This window comes from Mastigoproctus giganteus, chromosome 1 (assembly GCF_048544385.1).
Source record: "Mastigoproctus giganteus isolate SK-2022 chromosome 1, ASM4854438v1, whole genome shotgun sequence".
NCBI classification, from domain to species: domain Eukaryota; kingdom Metazoa; phylum Arthropoda; class Arachnida; order Uropygi; family Thelyphonidae; genus Mastigoproctus; species Mastigoproctus giganteus.
In genome coordinates, this window is record NC_143575.1 from 268,413,099 (window position 1) to 268,435,087 (window position 21,989).

The 21,989-nt window shown below is 37.9% G+C and overlaps 1 protein-coding gene across 1 annotated transcript in view; it reads left to right on the forward strand.

Moving 5' to 3' along the window:
- Positions 1-16,789, forward strand: part of LOC150091958 (uncharacterized) — a 40,381-nt gene extending 23,592 nt beyond the window's left edge. The window contains exons 5-8 of the mRNA XM_090370458.1: positions 4,266-4,491; positions 10,477-10,622; positions 15,243-15,474; positions 15,976-16,789. Coding sequence (XP_090226584.1) covers positions 4,266-4,491; positions 10,477-10,622; positions 15,243-15,474; positions 15,976-16,049 — 678 coding nt within the window. The 3' untranslated portion in view covers positions 16,050-16,789. The remainder of the gene's footprint in view (positions 1-4,265; positions 4,492-10,476; positions 10,623-15,242; positions 15,475-15,975) is intronic.
- The last annotated feature ends 5,200 nt before the right edge of the window (positions 16,790-21,989 follow it).

The window sequence follows — 21,989 nt, forward strand, 5'->3', positions numbered from 1 at the left end:
TTTTGCGAGGACAGAGAAGCCGGAAGAGTGGCGTGGCAATATGTGGGAGGTAAAGACGGACGACGTTTATGAATAAAAATATGTATGCACAAGGAGGATTCGTTTGGAGATAAAAATCGGCATAAATATCAATTTCAATATCAACTTGCGTGATCACTCAAATTGAAATTAGTCTAGACATAAGGATCCGTTCAAAATTGTATAAATATCTACCATCTTACAAAATTATCCAAATATTAAGGATCTCTTCGCAGATTGAAATTGGTGTCAACAAGGATCTGTTTAAAACTTAAAATTGATCTCGCCAAGAATCTCTTTTTAAATTTTATTTCGCCAAGAATCTCTTCTTAAATTTGGTTTCGCCAAGGATCTCTTCTTAAATTTGGTTTCAACAAAGATCTGTTCAAAACTTAAAATTGGTTTCACAAAGCATTTCTTCAAAACTTAAAATTGTTTCAACAAGGTTTGTTGAAGACTTAAAATTTTTCAACAAGTACCTGTTCAAAACTTGAAATGGTTTCAACGAGGATCTGTTCAAGACTTAAAATTGGTTTCACTAAGGATGCGTTCTTAAATTTGGTTTCAACGAGGATCTGTTCAAAACTTGAAATTGGTTTCAACAAGGATCTGGTCAAAACTTAAAATTGGGTTGAATGAGGATCTGTTCAAAACTTAAAATTGTTTCAACAAGGTTTTTTCAAGACTCAAAATTGGTTTCAACAAGTATCTGTTCAAGACTTGAAATTGGTTTTAACTAAGGATGTGTTGAAACCATTTCAAAACTTAAAATTGTTTCAACAAGGTTTGTTCAAGACTTAAAATTAGTTTCAATGAAGATCTGTTCAAAACTTAAAATTGGTTTCACTAAGGATGTGTTCTTAAATTTAGTTTCAATAAGGATGTGTTCTTAAATTTGGTTTCATCAAGGATCTGTTCAAAACTTAAAATTGGTTTCAACGAGGATCTGTTCAAAATTTAAAATTAGTTTCACTAAAGATGGGTTCTTAAATTTAGTTTCAACAAGGATGTGTTCTTAAATTTGGTTTCAACAAGGATCTGTTCAAAACTTAAAATTGGTTTCAACGAGGATCTGTTCAAAACTTGAAATCGGTTTCACCAAGGATGTGTTGAAACCATTTCAAAACTTAAAATTGTTTCAACAAGGTTTGTTCAAGACTTAAAATTGGTTTCAATGAGGATCTGTTCAAAACTTAAAATTGGTTTCAATGAGGATCTGTTCAAAACTTAAAATTGGTTTCAATGAGGATCTGTTCAAAACTTAAAATTGGTTTCACTAAGGATGTGGTGTTCTTAAATTTAGTTTCAAGAAGGATGTATTCTTAAATTTGGTTTCAACAAGGATCTGTTCAAAACTTAAAATTGGTTTCACTAAGGATGTGTTCTTAAATTTAGTTTCAAGAAGGATGTATTCTTAAATTTGGTTTCAACAAGGATCTGTTCAAAACTTAAAATTGGTTTCACTAAGGATGTGTTCTTAAATTTAGTTTCAAGAAGGATGTATTCTTAAATTTGGTTTCAACAAGGATCTGTTCAAAACTTAAAATTGGTTTCAACGAGGATCTGTTCAAAACTTAAAATTGGTTTCACTAAGGATGTGTTCTTAAATCTAGTTTGATTTGGTTGAAATTTGGTTAATGCTGAAACCAATCTTAAATTTGGTTTCAATATTAAGGGCCTGTTCATGAATGCAAGTTGGTAAATGTTAAATTGGATTGCTAGTAGTAATCCAATAATACTTTAGATTTAAGCATATTCAAAGTGACTACTTGTACGGCTAATAAGAATTGTCGAGGTTACTGCTTTTTCGAATCTCGCCACCATTTATCTTGCGCATTCAGAAACTCACTTCGACTCAACATGATCACGAACATCCTCGTTGCCCATCTAAATTAACTGGCATTAATTAATAGCTGAACAAGGAGATAGTTAATTATGTAATGGGCTATTTATCTATCGTTATTGATGTCCCGTACAGTATTACAAGTTAGCTTCAATCCCTAAACGCATTCAAAGGACCCCGGGCAGTGCGGAGCCTTTATCAATATTTTCTATAGCTCCATAGAGAGACAACCTTCGATAAAGTTTCTGAAAAATGTTAACAAAGAGCCTTAGCTATAATGGGATAAGTGGCCTTGGGACTCAAAAGACACCACCTCTGAAGCATCTTCCTTTGAAAAAAAAAAGTGGACATAGTTTCCTGCCCGTACCTTCATTTGCCACTTAGCATCGTAGATGCCACCCAACATAGCCTGGGAGTTGGTTCCACAATGTACAGATCAACCAGATGACGTCATGCGGTTTTAATTAAACTGCACTAATTATGGGTCGAGATCGATATGGTTAAAATATCACCCAAGATGCTTTGCTTATAGCAAATAGATTTTTGATAGAATTATTTGTACAGAATTTTGTATCTTTCTTTATCTACCATAAAAATCACCATCAGACTAACCCAAAAACCCTTTTTATACACCAATAAACGAAAATATGGCTTTCAGCGTGTGCAAGATCTGCGCAATTTCAAAGAATTTCTTGAGAACTTCATTGTTTATAATTGGAGAAAGTCACTTCCTTCCCCAGCTAAGAAGAGTGGCCAATAACCAATTTATTTTGGAGTTCCCAAGCCCATCTTACGAATAATTAGAGGAACGTTGTTTCCACTGAAGTGTTTGATTGGAACCGCGCCAGTGATCCTTGAAAGGAGGTGGAGGGGAGAGATCAGGGACTAATTGTGTTCATGCGAATATTGAACTACTCTGTGTAAAGTGCATTCATTTATGACCCTTGATTGGAGTGCTGTGGGCAAAGCATCATATTATTACAGTAACCATCATTGAGCAAGTGTTCAAAGAGAGATCATTGAATACGTATAAAAGATAATAATAATAAGCAACAATGAAGAAACCACGTCCAAGATCCAATTTGGAGATGGTTTAAGACTCCGTTCACAAATTAAAATTGGCCGAATTATTAGGAATACGTTCACAAATTAAAATTTGTGAATTTTAATTTGTGAACGTATATTTATATTTAGCCAAAATATTTAGAATCTATTCAAGAATTAAGACAGGTCACGTGGCTTATATATATATATTTTTTTTCTTTTAATTACTAATTCAAAAATCTGAAATTAATGATAAACATTTAATGTGTCTGAGGACAACATCTAAGGCACTGTTTATAAATTTAATTTCGCCTATCGTAATGGATTTGGCAATTATTAAAATCTGCCAAAACCAGTGTATCGTTTAAAGGTGAGATAAGACATCGTTCAAATATAAAAATTAGAAACAAGACACCGTTCACAAATAAAAATTAGAAAGACATCGTTCACAAATGAAAATTAGAGACAAGACACCGTTCACAAATTAAAAATAGAAAGAAGACATCGTTCACAAATGAAAATTATAAACAAGACATTGTTCTCGAGTAAAATTAATTCACTTCGGGGATATGTTTCACAAACTGGAAATTTCTTAAAAGAAATGAACCCTACAGGCTGACGTTTACCAATCTATAATCTCAGTTTAAACACGCCCTTTCTTGTATAAACCTACACTTATTCACATCCTGAAGTAAAGGGGTACTTTTCTTATTTTAACACCTGAGAAAAAAATATATATCTGAAGAAGAAAAATATGAAAGAGCTTGCCCACTCAGGAAGGGCATTGTACACGCAAAGGAACACAAACTCTATCGGTGATTGTTTTGGAAAGACACGCCACACTCAACATCGCACGACCAGTAATCCCCGATCCTGACACGAAAGGATTATGTAAGATCGATCGCATGCATGTGTATGTGTGTGGACTGCAAGATCACTTACTCCCCTCCATGTTTAATTCATCGGTACTTTCACACACTGACAGCTAGGTGGAGCTCGGGCTACCCGCACACTTGCTTTTCATAATAATAATTTTAAACCGTATTGGTCCCTTATTTGAGGGTAGGGTACAGTGGCTGTACACTGAGAAAACAAATTGATCGCCACGGGATAATTTGCCTCCCGTGCACTTACCATTTTCGAGGACTTCGCGATGATGGACCACTTTCTCGTGTCCAATGTCGGTTCTTTGGAACGGTGGCTCCACCTCTCGAGATGAAAGCAAACTAACGCTGTAAGTCCAAGCGTCCATTGCCATCTTTGGGATTTTAAATCTTTGTTGGCTTAAATTTCAAATAAAGTTTATTGATTTCGTTTTTGGAAGATATCCACATTTATCGATTGTGTTTCTTTTTTATAGGCTCCACCAGCATTTACAACAAAGTATCCAGGCACGAGGCACTTAATAGATACAAAACATAACCTCTACAGCAGCGAGGTCAGACTGAATTTTGTAGTGGATCCCAGCCATCTATGGCAAGGAGCGTTAAGTCTTGAATGTGTAGCGTCCATATCCCAGATTTACTCCAAGTGTAGCGAAGAGATTATAGTCGGTGATAGCACTTCGGGCATCGATCCCCAAAGAAGTAAGTTGATTCAATTTACTTATTGAAAATTATGTTTTTTTATATATACAACAGAATGCTTGAGAAATTTTGAGTGGTTCTGAAAGCGAGCCATATTCTTCAATGAAGCATTTATTGAGTTTGTCTCAATAAAGATTGATGATGTGTTTGACTAACAAGGGATGCTTCTAGGTTCCTCCGCGCTTTGGTCTGAGATTTTTTTATGATATATAAACGCCAAAGTCGTTTAGCCAACACCAAGAGATTTGGCTTTATAATTGTCATTTGAAAAGTTGGACAACCTTTGCAGTAATAGAACTTGATGTACTAGCAGTTCCACGGATACATTCGAACAAGGTTCTAAAATCAGTTCAAGAAAGATAACCAAGTTTGTTTCCAAAAATATGGTGAATACGGAATTCGAAAATTTTCTGAAGAATTTATGAGAGAACTCAATAAATTTCTCTCCAAAAAATCAAGTCGATATAAAGGTTTGGAATAGTGATCGAAGCAGATCTCAATATGAATTGAGTCCTGGAAGAACTTTAAGGTTTCTTTTCGAGAGAATGATATTTAAAATGGCTCAATCAATCAATTGAGAGATTGCATATGTCATTTACAAGCGATTTTTGCATAACATTAGGAAACTTTGATCCAAAAATTATCCAGGAAATTAAAAAAAAGAGAATTCAACCAAATATCTACCTAAATGCACGGTTCCTTTCTGGTTAAATTACATCTGTTGTTGTTGTAGGGTTTTAGGAGCATCGGCAACTAAGGCCCTATTGCTCCATGTATACTGTCCAGAAGAAAAACCACGATACCCTCCCGTCAGACTGACTAACTCAGCCATGTTGTGAAATAGTCCTATAAAAACTTCTCCCGTCATAGAAGGGACTCGAATTCAAGTCTTTTCCAGCCGGTGTGGAGAGGACAGGGTTTTTACCAATTGTGCTACCCAAGAGGGCCTTCCTGTCAAGAATTGGGTCAAATATGTTTAGTCTTTGGATTTAGATTCAATTTACCATTGGTCGATTCGTTGTCAGGTTAAAAAGAAGCTCTACCAGGTAAAAAAGAAGATTCGTACAAGCATCATTCTACATAAACAAAAACTTGCACTCGATCACTGAATTATAGCTACCCTATGGAGTTCAGACATATGGACTCCATAGGGTAGGGTAGACTAACGGTGAGCTAACACAGTGTTAGGTATTTGGTCATAATTCAGTGATAACTAAGTGTATATATTCGACAGCTGAACGTGTATTCCTTCACACAGTATAAAATCATTGGCAACATTGAATCCTACAGAAGTGGGAATTCAATTGTTTCTGCTCCAAGAAGATTCCAATAACACTTCGGTGATGGATCAACAAATCAAACTGTATTAAGGTTGTCGATCAGGCTGAGAGAACATGCAGCGATTTAAACTAAAGGAAATGTCATGTTGGCCGATCTTCATTAATAACTCTAGAGAGGGATGATGAAACTTGGTAACCTTACTGGAAAACCAAGGAAGAGTTCGATTGTATAAACTTTCACAGGAGTATAGGATGTCTTACAGCACAAGGAAAATTTATAGAAGTGACTTCTCTCACGAATACTGGAGGCATCCCTTCTAGGTATTTCGATAGTTGTTTACTACATTCACTAGCCAAAAAGTTACAAATCTTTGTTCATTATATAGTAGGGGCACCTTTTGCCCGAATTCTAGCCAGTACTCGATGTAGTATGGATCTAGGTGTGTGAAGGAGTCTGGCTCCTGATTTAATCATTCTTTCGTGAGGATATTTGCCCTTTCCAGCATATCCCAGACATTCTCAGCTGGATTCAGATCTGGAGAATTCAACGACCAGAGTAGATTTTGACCATCTTGGGAAAGTTGCTCCAATCATTCAGATACAATTTTTGAACGGTGGATAGTTGAGTTGTCTTGAAAGAATCCATCGAATTGTAAAATGCATCATTTTTACCAATACGACAAAAAGATATTCATTGGAGGAAACACGGCTTTCTGACTGTATGAGCAAACCCAGTCCGTGCCAAGAGAACACACTCCATTCCATGATATCACTCTGAGTGGTGGACACGATACAGTCTGGATGCATGGCTTTCTTATTTTTTTTAATTTTAGGCAATTAATTTTAGGTTAAAGGGATTTGCTTAAGCAGGTCCAGTCCATTGGAATGGTGAAGGTGATACACATTATCATTAAAGGGAAAAGTAATTGAATATTGGTGAATCAGTTGATCAGAAAGAGTTTTAAAAAGATGGCCACACCACCTAGACGAGTGATGAACTCGTATATCCAATTGGATGTTGGAACCACGTGGTACAGGTGGACTCTTTCAGGTTTGATAGCCACTTGTGAAATTGCTGTTCATCTTGGACGGCACTGAGACAATTGTTGGTGTTGGTTCCGGTGTATTACTGAGTTCTGGACATGATGGAACTTCATCTGCCATTTGAAATAAGGAAAGCATGCAGTGAATTCTTTCTTTATTAAAATTTAATGAGTCTTGGGCTGTTTCTAAAGTCATTCAGATGGGCACTCTTATTAAAATGTGCCCATAATTGGACAGACGAATCAAAGTAAAAACGCTTTACTTTGCCTTAGTCACACGACCAAGTGTGGATGACGTCATCGAGTGGTTGGTACACTGAAAGAAAGTCAATTCTCCCGAATGAAGATCTATGTCTGGAAGTTCTGCGTGATCCAAACTTCTAGAAAGAAAGAGAACCCTTACAAGTTAAAACAATCAGACGATGGAAAAAAAGGGAACGCCAAAAAAGGCTTCCACGTACCACAGGGAATAAAAAAAAAAAAACTCATCGATCTATTTTTCTTGTAATGGATGATCGATTCGAAGCAACAAACCCAGTTCCCTTTTTTTTTCTTTTTTTTTTTTTTTTGAGCTTGTCACCTGAGCAAAACCTTCGCGCAGTGATACAGAACAGGCAGGTGTGTGTGTGTGCTTCTTGGATATTGTCGACGCAAGAAGCTAAAGAGCCTTGATGATAGGAAAGTTTCTTTGCGAGAGAAGAGATTTGTGTCTGAGAAGCCAAAGAAATGTCCGTCGTCAAAGGGGGGCAACCGATTGATTACTCCGAACAGAATTACCACAAAGACGCTGGGTGTGTTCTTCGGAAACGAAATCAAATATTAACTGTATGACTGGCGTGTCTCCGCGTAATAAAACAGGGCCACAAATGCAGGTTGTGCAACCCTAACAGACTTATAGTTCCTCTTTTATTTTTCTATTAATAATCTGCCACTTTTTTTCTACTGCGTTCATTTTTTTTTCAGGAAAATCTAAAAGAAATATAAATTTAAACGGAATTCGAAATCGTCTTTAGGGCTTGTCTTGTCACTGAAGGAGAAATAGCAGCCGACAAAGCCAGTGGATGGCTAGACACCGACGGATTTTGTTATATAGTTCGTACATGAGTCACAATAAAAACGTAAGATTTTATTAACCTCGATGATGGTTCCTTGGAGGAGATCTGTGCAAATTTCGTTTTGCTTCATTTATGAGGTAATATCGAGGGCCGGAAAGGATGATGGAGGAGGGGGGGGGAGTTTCTTGTTGAAAGAGACAACCGCCAGATGAGTTTCTTAATTCCAAATCAATGAGTCTCTTTCCGGCTGACGAATGATCCGAAGTTGGTGAACTCTGCCAATCCTCCGGGCGATTGTGTGTAATGAACTGGCTCGCCTCGTGCTCCTTCCTTCCCTCTTTCTTTGTTGCTGAGTGGAGGACAGCAGAGCAGCCATCACCACATTAATGTCGGAAGCATGTTGACAAATGGCTCTTAATTGCGCCTCTTATCGTTATTAAGTGGTGCGCAGATTAGCGTCAAATTCCTCCTCATCTTGCTTGCTTATCTCTTTAACAACGGATGCCAGGGTTCCGGACTTCACCGCTAGGGGGACAGCGTGTCGAATATTAGTGTGGAAACATTCCCTTCGTGTATATAACCCTGCATTTTATATTTTCCTCTCTCTCTCTTTTCTTTCTCTCTCTATTTTCCCTTTATTCGTTTTCTCTCTTTCTTCTTTGTTCTCTCTATTCTCCGATTTCTTTCTCTCTTTGCACCTCTTTTCTCTCTCCATCCTTCGTTCTGTTTCGCCTTTCTCCTTCGTACTCGTTCTTCTTTCTCTATCCTTCATTCTTTCTCTCTTTGTCTTCTTTCTTTCTCTATCCTTCATTCTCTTCTTTGTCTTCTTTCTTTCTCTATCCTTCATTCTCTTCTTTCTTTCTTTCTTTCTCTTTTCTTCCTTTCTTTGTTTCCTGTCTTTCTTCTTCATTCTCTCTCTCTCTCTCTCTCTCTCTCCCCGTCCCTCCTATCATTCTCTCTCTTTCCACTCCATTCTTCGTTTTCGCTCTCCCTCCATCATTCGCTTTTTAATTTCTCTCTCCTTCGTTCTTCCTCTTTCTCTTTTCTTTCCTTCTTCGTTTTCTGTCTTTCTTCTTCATTCTCTCTCTCTCTCTCTCTCTCTCTCTCTCTCTCTCTCTATCTTTCTCTCTCTTTCCTCTCCATTCTTCGTTTTCTCTCTCCCTCCTTCGTTCTCTGATTCTTGCTCTCTCCTTTGTTCTCTTTCTCCTTTTTCTCTCGCTTCTTTCTCTCTCTCTGTCTCTTGCTCTTTCCTCCCTTCTTCATTTTCTGTCTTTCTTCATCGTTCTCTCTATCCTTCATTTTAATCTCTCTCTTTCCTCCATTTATTCGTTTTCTCTCTCTCTCTTTCCTCCCCTTATTCGTTTTCTCTCTCTCTCTCTCTCTCTCTCTCTCTCTCTCTCTCCCTCCCTCCTTCATTCTCTTTTTCATTTCTCTCTCTCTCTCTCTCCCTCCTTCATTCTCTTTTTCATTTCTCTCTCTCTCTCTCTCTTTCCTCTCCATTCTTCGTTTTCTCTCTCCCTCCTTCGTTCTCTGATTCTTGCTCTCTCCTTCGTTCTCCTTCTCCTTTTCTCTCGCTTCCTTCTCTCTCTCTGTCTCTTTCTCTCCCTCCTTCATTCTCTTCTTCATTTTCTGTCTTTCTTCATCGTTCTCTCTATCCTTCATTTTATCTCTCTCTTTCCTCCCCTTATTCGTTTTCTCTCTCTATGTCCCTCCCTCATTCTCTTTTTCATTTCTCTCTCCTTCGTTCTTTCTCTTTCTCTTTTCTTTCCTTCTTCATTTCCTGTCTTTCTTCTTCGTTCTCTCTCCCTCTTTCCCCTTACTCCTCTCTTTCTCTGTCTTTCCTCTTCATTCCTCATTTTCTCTCTCTCTCCCTCCTTCGTTCTCTCATTCATGTTCTTATTCGTTCCCTTTCTCCTTTCACCTCTCTCTCTCTCTCTCTCCTTCGCCCCTTCCTTTTCCTCTTAATTTATCAACCCATATTTCTTCCCATTTTCTCAATACTTCTCCTTCAGACTTTGTCGGTATGTCCTCTTTCTCCTTAGCTCCTTCAAGAGAGGGGCGCCTCACAATTATCAGTCTCCTTCATTGTAGCTAGGCAGTGTCGAAAAGTACCTGAGAATCAGAAGCCGATGTTCCCCCTCACAGATTAATCGTTTAGAGGTGGTAAAAGAGGGGATCCTCCAAAGAATCTTCATTCTTTCAATGCACCAATTCAGACGGACTGGCTTCTCAGAAATCACATCTTCTTTGACTACAGCGAAACACCGATTTAAAGAAGAGAAATCTTCCACTTCAAATATCTTTCAAAATGGCCACCAGCTGAGTCCAATTATTATTAGGGCTCGGCCTCCTTTAAATATATTTATATTTTTATTTATATTTTTGTTTATCTCCGATTGTCTCTCATATACATAAATATACGAGTACGAGAGAAAAAGAGAGAGAGAGAGAGAGAGAGAGAGAGAGAGAGATTTATTCCGTTTCTTGTTTCTCATAAAACAAGGAACAGAAGAATACTTTTGCAATACGAGCAGAAGACACTTTTGCACTGTTTCTTATTACTTAAGAAATGCTTATTTCTCTCTTCGTTTTTTCTTTTGTCTCCAGTGTCACACGTGGCGCCAGGTGAAGAAGGACCTATAATAACTGGCGATCTTCCAAAATACGAGATAGGAGACATCGTCGATGTCAATTGTACTTCCGCTAAATCGACTCAGACAGCGGACTTAAGGTGGTACATCAACGACCAGGAAGTAAGTGCCAACTCTCGTGCTCTTATTGTTTACCCGCGTGTTAGACAAACTTTTCTTTCTTCCCTCTTCAATTTGCTTCAATTTCTTATATGCAGATACTCGCGCGACCCCGAAAGTGAAAGCTACGTGAGGCGACATCCGAAAGGTCGTCTCACAGCGGGCATTTACGTGCGTCTCGACAGATGCACGACGTTTACAGAAATCAAACGCAATCATCGTCAAGAAAAAAACACAACCATTAACAGCAATCGGAATATGAAAAATGTCCCAATACTTTTTACGAGGTAGTGTAGATGAACATCCGAAATCCTTTCTTGAATTTATCGTTTCCGCTCGTAAATTATGCGAGCAATTTCGGAACTCACTCGCTGCGTTTGTTTTTCTGACTCCAAAAGGGCCCCCGAGCGCATCTCCGAAGAACTGTATTTCTTTTAAGTACGGTTTCCTTCGCGTTCTTTTATCTCTAAACAAGCAAGTGAGCAGACGCCGTGTATTCAAACCAAACGACAGAAGCTCCTTAAAGATGTAAACAATGAAATCACAGAGCGTGTCGCAAACAATTGAAAAAATAGCGTCAGATTACATTTTTCGAGCACGCGCATGCACGTGTCAGTAGCGTCTCGCGTTCATTCTGCGAAATGTACAAGTATTAAAAAAAAAAAAAAAAAAAAAAATGTCTCATTTCCAGAGCTCGTGGCACCTGCGTGTTGCAAGACAGACGCCATGTCCGTTATTTCTCGATTGCAATAAATCTAACTGCCATCTGCCGGCGTTTCTTAGCAGTGCTTTTAGCTATAAATTATGAGATAATAAGACACCTTCAGCAAATGATACATCCGAAAAGAGCGTCTGCGAATAAATAATATAGGGCCGGCAGCAGAGCGTAGGTAAACAGTGTAAACAAAGTTCAGAGAAAGCAGAAGAAAAAGCAAAGTTAACCGAATAAGGCCGTTAAACATGCGCTGTAAACTATAAAAGTGTAGTAAGCGACACGCATAAAAGAAGTAATTATGCAACAGGTCGCCCAGTTCAACGCCAACAATTTATTCCTGCCAAACGATTTATAGACTTAATTAAAGTAGCTTAGGCAAAGAGTTGATCGACGGGAGGGGGGAACAAACACGAAGTGCAGAAGATTATTAATTTTAAGCACCAAAATAGAATACTGTGTAACTTAGAAGGCGCGGTACAAGGCGCTTGGAACGCATACGATTTTAAAAATAATAATAAAATCTGTTTTCCCGGTCCAAAAGGTTTAGTGAAATGAATAACAATAAAAAATTATAAAATTAAAAATAAATTTACGAATATTAAAATGTATACTAAAATGTAACAATGAAATCAAAGAGCGCGCGTGGAATAAAAGAATTGCGAACAATGAAATGTAACAATGTAATCAGTGCGCGTGTAGCAGACGATTGAAAAAAAAAAAAAAATGTCAGATTTCATTTGTAGCACGCGCACGTGTTGCGAAATGAACAAGCGCGTGTCAGTGTCGTCTGTCGATATTAGTCCGCGCGCGAGTGTTTATTCTGTGAAATGAACAAGTGTTTGTATATGAAAACTCTCGAGATTTGAAATAACAATAAAATAAAATTGAAATAAATATAAAAAAAGAAATCAGCTTTTTTTTTTTTTTCTTTTGACATGGTTAGAAACCTCTGACATCCTTGATAAATTTAAAATGCCCAACAAAACAACCATCTTTACTTATTTAAAGTAATTTAAACTTTGTCTTGGTTTTTGGCTGCGTTCATTCAAGGAGGAGGCCAACTTTTTTCAGTTAACTATTTGTTCGTCTGTGCCTAATTTCAAATGGATGTCTTGTTTTCGTTTCAGGAAACGTCTTCTTAACTTTTAATGGATCTGCTGTTTCTAGATAAGCTCTTATAAGACGCTACCTTAGGTGTGTGTGTGTGTGTGTGTGTGCGCGCGCACACACAGCAACCTCACGGGTCTGCTGATCCTTGTAACTGATAGAAAAACTCATGAAACATGCGACATCTTTTATTCTTGCTTTAACAGTCGACTTTAAAATCTGTTGGTTTTTTTATGATTGAATACATAAATGTAAAAAATTCGAATTATTATTGAGATCAGTATATCTATCCTTGTAGAATAAAATTAATACCATAAATTAGTTTTTAAACAATAAAAATTAGTTCGAAATTTGACCACGGGGGGATGATTAGTTTGGAAAAATAACAAAACCGTAAATTATTCACCAATCTTTATTGATGAATAATATTTATGATGAACAATCAAGACAGGATATTGTGTTTCGGACGATGTTGCAGGACAGGAATGCAGAAAATGGCGACTGATAATTCACTTTTTCGTGAAGGATTTTCATTGGAGCTTTTTGACTTTATTATTGACGTAGCACCGCCATCACGCATAAAATTATGCTTCCATTTAAACAACTTTCATTAATCCCTAGGATAATTTTGGTTCGCAGTACACTAAAAGTGCTCGTATACTTTTTATGGGTGGAATGATTCCTCAATATGCAAATAGGAGTTTCTGTACACCAAATTCTATAATCTGGTGGTTAGCATAGATCCATCAAGGTGTAAACGTGCTTAATGCTTCATCCGTCCATCCATACGATGCTAAATAACCATTCTGGATCCAGCTCAACTGTGTCAATCGTCTGTTGGGGGAAGTCACGACGGCTTTGATAGTTTTGCTGTTCCAATCTTTAATCTTAAGTGTAATAACTGCTTTGTCTTTGAGCAACTTTTTAAAATTTTTTGAAGTGAATAAATCTTAACCCCCCCCCATCGTCGAACTTGGAACTATTCTTTTTTTTTTTAATTTTTAAAATTGGGAAACGATTTTATAACCACCCTGTACATAGTATGTCTTTCTGCTGCACATGTTTCATTGTTGCTTAACTCATGTGCTGCGCGGATAGAATAAAGTTAAATGAGCATTTTTTTAATTGTTGCTTTCTAGGAGAATGAAGTCATTGTTTAAAATAACTTTCGTCATTATTTAATGATGTCATTTTAAACAATGACTATCCTCATTGTTTAATGATATCATTATTTTTCCTCATTGTTTAAAATGACTTTTATATTTGCTTCTAGTAGACGAAAGTCATTGTTTAAAATGACTTTCGTCATTGTTCAATCATGTCATTTTAAACAATGATTTTCCACGTTTTAAAAATGTGGAAAGTAACATTTTTCTTGTTGCTTTCTAGCACACGAAAGTCATTGTTTAAAATGACATTTTTATTATTGTTTTCTACAGATGAAGGTCATTGTTTAAAATGACATTTTTATTGTTGCTTTCTAACTGACGAAAGTCATTGCTTAATCATGTCATTGATTTCCTCATTATTTAAAATGACATTTTTATTCTTGCTTTCTAGTAGACAAAAATCATTGTTTAAAATGACTTTCTCCATCGTTCAACCGTGACATTTTAAAGAACTTTTCTCGTTTTTAAAATTTTCTTGTTGCTTTCTAGCAGACGGAAGTCATTGCTTAATCACGTAATTGTCAACAATGACTTTCCTCGTTGCTTTTTCTCCTCATTGTTCAAAACGACATTTTTATTGTTGCTTTCCAGCAGACAAAAGTCATTATTTAATCATGTCATTGTAAACAATGACTTTCCATATTATTCTATGAAATGACATTTTTATTGTTGCATTCTAGAAGGCGTTGTTTAAAATGGCTACTTTATTGTTGCTTTTTAGCAGCCGAAAGTCATTGTCTATTGTTGCTTTCTACAATAGACAATTTTAAACAAAGCAGGCGTTGTTTAAAATGGCTTCTTTATTGTTGCTTTTTAGCAGCCGAAAGTCATTGTCTATTGTTGCTTTCTACAGACGAAATTCATGCTTAGAAGGACATTTTTCTTGTTGCTCTCTAGCGGATGGAAATCATTGTTTAATCATCTCATTTTAAACAATGACTATCCTCATTATTTAAAATGGCATTTTATTGTTGATTTCTAGCAGACGAAAGTCATTGCATAATCATGTCATTTTAAACAATGAATCTCCTCGTTGCTTTTTCTCCTCATTGTTTAAAACGACAGTTTTCTTGTTGCCTTCTAGCAGACAAAAGTCATTGTTAAAAATGACATTTCTATTGTTGCTTTCTAGAAGACGGAAGTTATTTTTTAAAATTACCTTCGTCATTGTTTAAACATGTCATTTTAGACGACTTTCCTCATTGTTTAAAACGACATTTTTCTTGTTGCCTTCTAGCAGACGAAAACCATTGTTCAAAATGACATTTTTCTTGTTGCTTTCTAGCAGACGAAAGTCATTGTTAAAAATGACATTTTTATTGTTGCTTTCTAGCAGACGGAAGTCATTGTTTAAAATTACTTTCCTCATTGTTTAAAATGGCATGTTTATTGTCGCTTTCTAGCAGACAAAAGGCAATGTGTAAGATATAGCTCTAAAACAATAGAGCATGGTTAATGTGTTCTTTATGCGCCTATCGCAAGTATATACTTTTATTATTTTGCGCATGGTAACATTAAGAACGCAGACGAAAAGAAGAAAAGAACACTTCAGTACAAACAAACCGACATAATTCTTGGACTATTGATTGGATTCTATCGCGATTCCTTACAGCTGTCGCTTTCTCCTTGCAGGTAACACCCGAATACCTAGTCAATCACCGTCCGCTAGTCTACCCTGATGGTCTGACGTCATCAGTGCTGGGAATGAGGTTCAGAGTTCAAGAAGAGCACTTTCGGAACGAGGAGATACGGATGAAATGTACGGCTACTCTATCACGAATCATCAACACTAGTAGTGTGCAGACGGTCGCAGGCGGTAATCATCGAAGCTCTGGTCTGCACGTGCCGGTAAATAGGGGATCAGGTAAGGGGGCTTCATTGTCACACCTTGTTTTAACTTCTTTTCTATCCGCATTTCTTCACGAACTTTTTCTGTAGTTCACAGGGCATCCAATACTGTTGGTGAAGGAATAAATGGGTGATGGAAAATCTTCCTTTAATAGTTATGAATGAAATTTAGCCTTTTTTTCAGCCACTGTATTAGTTTTTATGGGAATTCCTCTTATCCTCAAATTATTGATTTCCTCATTAAGAAATTATTATAGGATATCAGGTACACAGCGCCTTCTAGATTCGTTGTAATGTATTAATTAAAGCGAAAATTATGAGAATTCTAAATTATTTTGATTATCCCTGCTCTTGCACCATGCAACTTTCAGATGAGCCCAAAAATGAAACTTGTTCAATTTAGTTCAGGTTTTTTTTTTTAAATAAATTTTTTTATGGCCACAAATATAATAATTGCTTGTTTTAATTAATATTTTGGCCCAGTTTTTTTACACTGATTTTTTTTCTTTTTTTCTAGTTCATAATGGAGTTCTGACGTTACTACGATGGTGGACTTTAGGGACCATCTTAATACTATTGATAGTTTGCTGACTTATCGGGTTTTATCACCTCCATCTTTCCTCACCGTGTGGTTTTACAAAGTTGCTCCAGCAGCTTGGACATGCACGTGGAAATAATGATTTTGCACAGTGGTGATACAGACCGTTCAAAGCGCCACGAAGTGGAACGCACCAGTTGAAGGTGGACTGTGAAAGTCGGTGATACATCGAAGGACTGAGAATATGGAAAGAGTACACCGCATTCCACAAAGAAACGCTTACCCAGTTGCCTCTAGGTGCCTGAGTCCAAAAGATTGAAGGATTCTCCGTGACCAAAGATGGGCCTTAGAACTCATATATTCGGGAAGTTCAGTGACACTTAGGCTTTGACTCAAATCTTAGTGCAAAAAAATAAAATAAATGAACTGTGACGCTAATACGATGACGTCTGGACCTTGAACTCAAAGTCCCGGATGAAGTGATACACGCTAGGATGACATAGGTCTTTTCTAGATCTTAGATGCGCCTAAGTACCATCAATAGTTACTTTGCCACACCAAAGAGGAAGGCGAAGAAGAAATTGTCTTCACAACATGCCGGTATGAACTCTGATGCAGGCATTGGACAATACAACTGTACATGGCTTTTTCTCCCGCAATTCTTTCCGTGAATAAAAAAAAAAAAAAAAAAAAGAAAACCAAAAGACATTCGTTTTACATGGAAAAATATGCGCCAACATTCCAGCACGTTTCCAACAAAGGAAACCATAGCAACGCACGTGAATTTAACAAAAAAAAAAAAAAAAAAAGAGCAAGAGATTTCTTGTTTCACGTTTGTAACAATGCACTCGATCAGATCTCGCGCCACGTGTTCGAAGCTACATTGTTGATTTCACTCATGCCTCGTCTTCTGCACCTTCCAAACAATAGAGTGCACAGTGGTGTTTATTTGAACCTTCCAATGCCGAGAAATCTGTACATAATATATTATGTATACATATGTGTGAATTGCACACACGTATGTATACATTGTTGGAAATTGCTTGCATTATTGTAATTATTTATGATTTTTCTCGCATAGCTTATTTTGGAAAATAAATAAAAAAAAATTATAATAATAAGACGCCTGATCACAAACCTCTTTTCAAATGTACAGTTCATTAACAGTGTCTGAAATAAAGCCTTGTCATTCACTTTGTACACTGTTTTTCTTTTCTGTTTGGTAACTGTTGCATGCGTAGACTAAGCTACACAACACTTAAACTCTGTAGAGTTCCCATATTTTTGGTAAGCAGTGTACATAAAGTCCGTAAACGTTACATTGCGAAAAGAAACTATTGAGATCCACTGGGGGGGGGGGCAACACCTCTGTAAAGCAGTGCTATTAAAAGATAAACGATCATGGGGTAAATTATTTTTTGCGCATGCGCACTTTATGCTATGGACAGAAGGGTAAGATTAACTTGTCAATGACGCAAGGAGATTTTTATGGGCTTCTTTCACGTGGCTGAGGTAGTTGGGTGAAGGATGCATGGTTTTTTCCTCCCGGAATTTCGGTTTTTCATCAAACAGGCAAATCTACCATAAATCATAGAAAGGCAAATCTACCATAAATCACAGATAATATATACGGCTCAATATGGTTTTAAGTTGCTCATGCGCCTAAAATCCTACAATAACAACAGTTCTGGATTGGCCAAAAACCATTCGAATGGAGCGTTATCCAATATTTTTAGTGGTCAGTGTGTACAGACTCAGGTAAGAGTGGCTTTAAAAGCGTCTAGACGTAATGTGTTTGAAATTCACAGTTATATGTGATCAAATCCATCGGGAATTGAGAGACGTCCAATATTTTTGGTGAGTAGTGTATGCGCCGACTCAGCTACACAACTTTAGAACTCTGCAGAAAGTCACATATTTCTGGTAAGCAGTGTACATAAAGTCGGTAAACGTTACACTGCGAAACGAAAGTATTATGATCCACTAGGGGGCAGCACTTGTGTGAAGGAATGCAATTTAAGGGGATTAAAAGATAAAGGATCAAGGGGAAATTCTTTGATGAGTCCATAGCGCATGCGCAATGGACTCGTCAATGACACAAAGATTTTTATCACCTTCTTCCAAGTGGCTGAGTTAGTAGGTCTCGGGTGAAGGTTGTATGGTTTTTTCTGTCGGAATTTTGGGTTTTTCATCAAATAGCCAAATCGACCATAAAACATATGCCATTTAGAAACTATACACGGCTCATGCGCCTAAGATCCTACATCAACCGTTCCGGATGGGCCAAAAACCATTCAAATGGAGCGTTATCCAATATTTTTAGTCGTCAGTGTATACTGATTCAGGTAACGTGGCTTTAAAAGCGTCTACACGTCTGTGTTCGAAATTCACGGTTCGTTGAGCAAAGCCATCGGGACGGCCAATATTTTTGCTGAGTAGTGTACGTGTAGACTCAGCTACACAACATCAAAACTCTACAGAGGTCCTATATTTCTGGTAAGCAGTGTATACAAAGTCAGTAAACGTTACGTTTCAAAACGAAACTATTAAGATCCACTAGAGGGCACCACCTGTGCCTATTTAAAGGGATTAAAAGACAAACGATCGTGGGGAAAATTATTTTTTGCGCATGCGCACTTTATGCTATGGATGGGAGCGTAACATTAACTGCATCACCTTGTTAGCAGTTGGGCTCATCTTTTAAACGAGTTTTTTGTAACCTTTATTTTATTTTGGGGGGGGGAAGCGGTGACAACCATAAGAGACGCGGTGGTAGCGTCTCTTAGGCAATCGCCACTCTCGAAACCACCCACGTCGCGCGACAATTAACGTTAACAGGAGTACCCTCATACGGAACAAATTAAGTTTTCAAGAACACTGAGATTTTTATGAAATCTTAATTATCTTTTAAGACGCGCTGTATTAAACAAGGAGATCCCCGTGCCTCGAACAGTACGCACGCATTGTTACGTTTAATTTCGCGTGCTCCTATTTTATTTTTTTTTTGCACGCGCGCAGGAGAAAGATAGAAAGAAAGAAAGAAAGAAATGAACAAAGCTAAACGTGATCCTACAAGGCCATAATTGATGGAAAACAAATCTATGCGCGCGCGCGCGCGTATGTTTGTCTCTGAGCGCGTAATTCCAGTTGCTAAAAGAAATAGATTTGCTCTTTATTAAGCCTCTCTCTCTCTCTCTCTCTGTTCTAGAATTTCGTGTGGAGAGAAAGAAAGAAAAAGCGAAAAAACTGTCACTTTTTAATTAAAATCCAAGACGGGATTTTCTAATGATGTTTCATCATCTCCTTCTGAATTATGTTTCATGTAGTAAGCCAAGAAGGAGAGCTAATTAAAGGCGCGTGCCTCATCGCCAATGTTTTAATTCCTGCTCTGACTCATTTTAAATTAATCAGGCGCATTTGAAGTGAACCAAAACACTGTGTTTACTAGTAATTACAATTCGTTCTTCTGAGTTCCTCCTGATGCGCCATTTTGAGAGGAGACTGTTTCTTTTTCGATATGGCACCTGATGATAGAAAATGTTTACAAATATGAGATCAGAACTCATCCAACACCCCGACAGAAGGGTAAAAATTATCACCGATGCATCTGTTGGACGCCTTTGGTCGATTTTCTGTTTACTGGATGAAAAACCCGAGTTTTTCGGAGAAAAACCATGATACTCTCGCCTGAGACTGACTAACTCAGCTACATTGTGAAAAAGGCCCATAAAAATTTCTCCCTTCATCGACCGTACTCGAACTCGGGTCTTTTCCATCCGGTGTGGGAAGGATGGCGATTCTGTCAACTGTGCTACCCACGAGGACCGCAGCAAAAGTACAATTCAATGAAATCCATTCCCGGTGAGGATGAAACCCAATGAAGATGTATTCTCAAAGAAGATGAAATTCAATGATGATGCATTTCCAGAGAAGTTTCAGTCCTTTCAATGAAGCTGAATTCTCAATGAGGTTGCAATTTAATGAAGATTCAACCCAATGGAGATGCATTTCCAATGATCATGCAACCCAGTGAAGGTGGATTTCTAGTGAAGATAACGCCAGAAAGTTCAATTTCCAGTGAAGATGCAACTCAATGAAGATGCAATCCCTTTGAATATTAACCCAATAAAGATGCCCTTCGGTGAAGAGGCATTCTCAATGGAGATGCAATCCAATGGTGATGCATTTCCAGTGATATTTCAATCAAGTCAATGAACATGCATTCTCAGTGATGATTCGAACCAATGAAGATGTGTTTCCAATGAAATGTAATTCAACGAAGATCCATTGCCGGTCAACGTGCAACCCAATGAAGATCCATTTCCAGTGAAGATGCATTTTCAATGGGAAATGTGAAGAAACGCCTACGTAGGTATCGATTTTCAAGTGACCATCATCTCAATAAGCTATAAATGTCTTTTTCAGATACCACAGTAAAGATTTTTTTTTCATGATTTTCCCTTTTTGTCCTCAAAATGGAGGGCATTGTTAAAATTAGGCGCTTTTATTTCTTCATTGCCGACGTACATAACCTTTGAGTGCTGTTCGTAATTCGGTTTCCATTTGCCTAAATACTCATCATTGGTTCTCCCATTTTCCATCTCGTGCAGAGGGTGAAAATAGGAGAACCGATCGTCTTTACTTCTCTCTCTCTTAATCCCATCCTTCTTTCCCCGTAACCTTCTAACCATCTGCATTCTACCTGTTTGTCTTTCACCCTTTTGATCACCAACTCCACTACTAATATGAGAGAGAGAAATTAAACAGACCGGAGAGAGAGAGAGAGAGAGAGAGAGAATGAAGGGAAGGGAAGAAAGTAAAAAAGTTGTTCTTTCTATGATTTCATACATGCCATGCCATAAGTTTATCTTCATTTTCTTTCTGTCTTTCTGCCTCTTCTGTCGCGTGATCACAGCACTCACGCAGGTGTGACTACCCTTCATTCATCACCGACTGCTTCTCATCCACATCTCCTCGGAAGTGACATCTCGTAGCCCTCGACACCATCCACGTCTTCCTGACACCAAATTCACCACAACACCCCCGCCCCACCCCCTTCCGAAACATCCACCAGCTTAATGAGTACCGACCATGCGGCACACCACCAGATGAAAGTCCACAAGTGCAATACCCTCCCCCCCCCACACACACAGAAGCTTAAACGCCCTAATGGGCGACATTCAACAGGTTTCGGCTGAAAACAACCCCCTCCCCCTTAAGAAGCTCTTTTTATACCCGCTCGATGTAAAGTAATTCTTAAATACTCAAGCGCGTGCCATTAAAACCACATTTTGCTCACGTGTGTCTATCATTACCCACAATTCCACGCTCCATCTTCGTCCCCTTGGACTTTCAGATTACGCCCGGGGATTTCGATTCATCCCATCTGTTGCCGACATCATCAAAACACAATGGACCGGACCCTCGCCAACTAATGTCGAAGTTTAGAACACACGAAAGCGCCTCAACGAATCCTCGTATTTATATCCCATCCGTGATTCCATTCGCTCTCCTTTTTTTTTTTTTTTTTTGCTCCTTCCTCTCTCTCTCCTTAACTCACCTGCGCGCCTTCATTTATCTCCTCCGTTACGTAATAACAGGTACTGCTAAATGGCGAAACTGAAGTGCAGCGTAACAAGATTAGAAGACCCATTCTCAGACGCAGTCATTAGAAGAAAGTATTCTCCTTCTCCCCTTGCACCTCCCTCTCTCTCTCTCCTACGCCTTATACCTCCTAAAGTGCTTAGTAGAGATTGTTGAGGTTCTTTGTCGATCATAAAATGTTTGGAGGGTTCCGTGATGCCATTTTCTAGGCACGCTTTTCATTTTGGCGAGCTCCAAGTTTTAGTAACACTAAAAGTAAAAAAAAAAAAAAAAAAATGAACAACGAAAAGTTCTTTTGGTGGTCACTAGCTTTGTTGCGTGTTTCCATTGTTAGAACACCACTCTTCATTGGTTTGCGCTTTTTTTTTTTTACGCAACACTGAAATCTT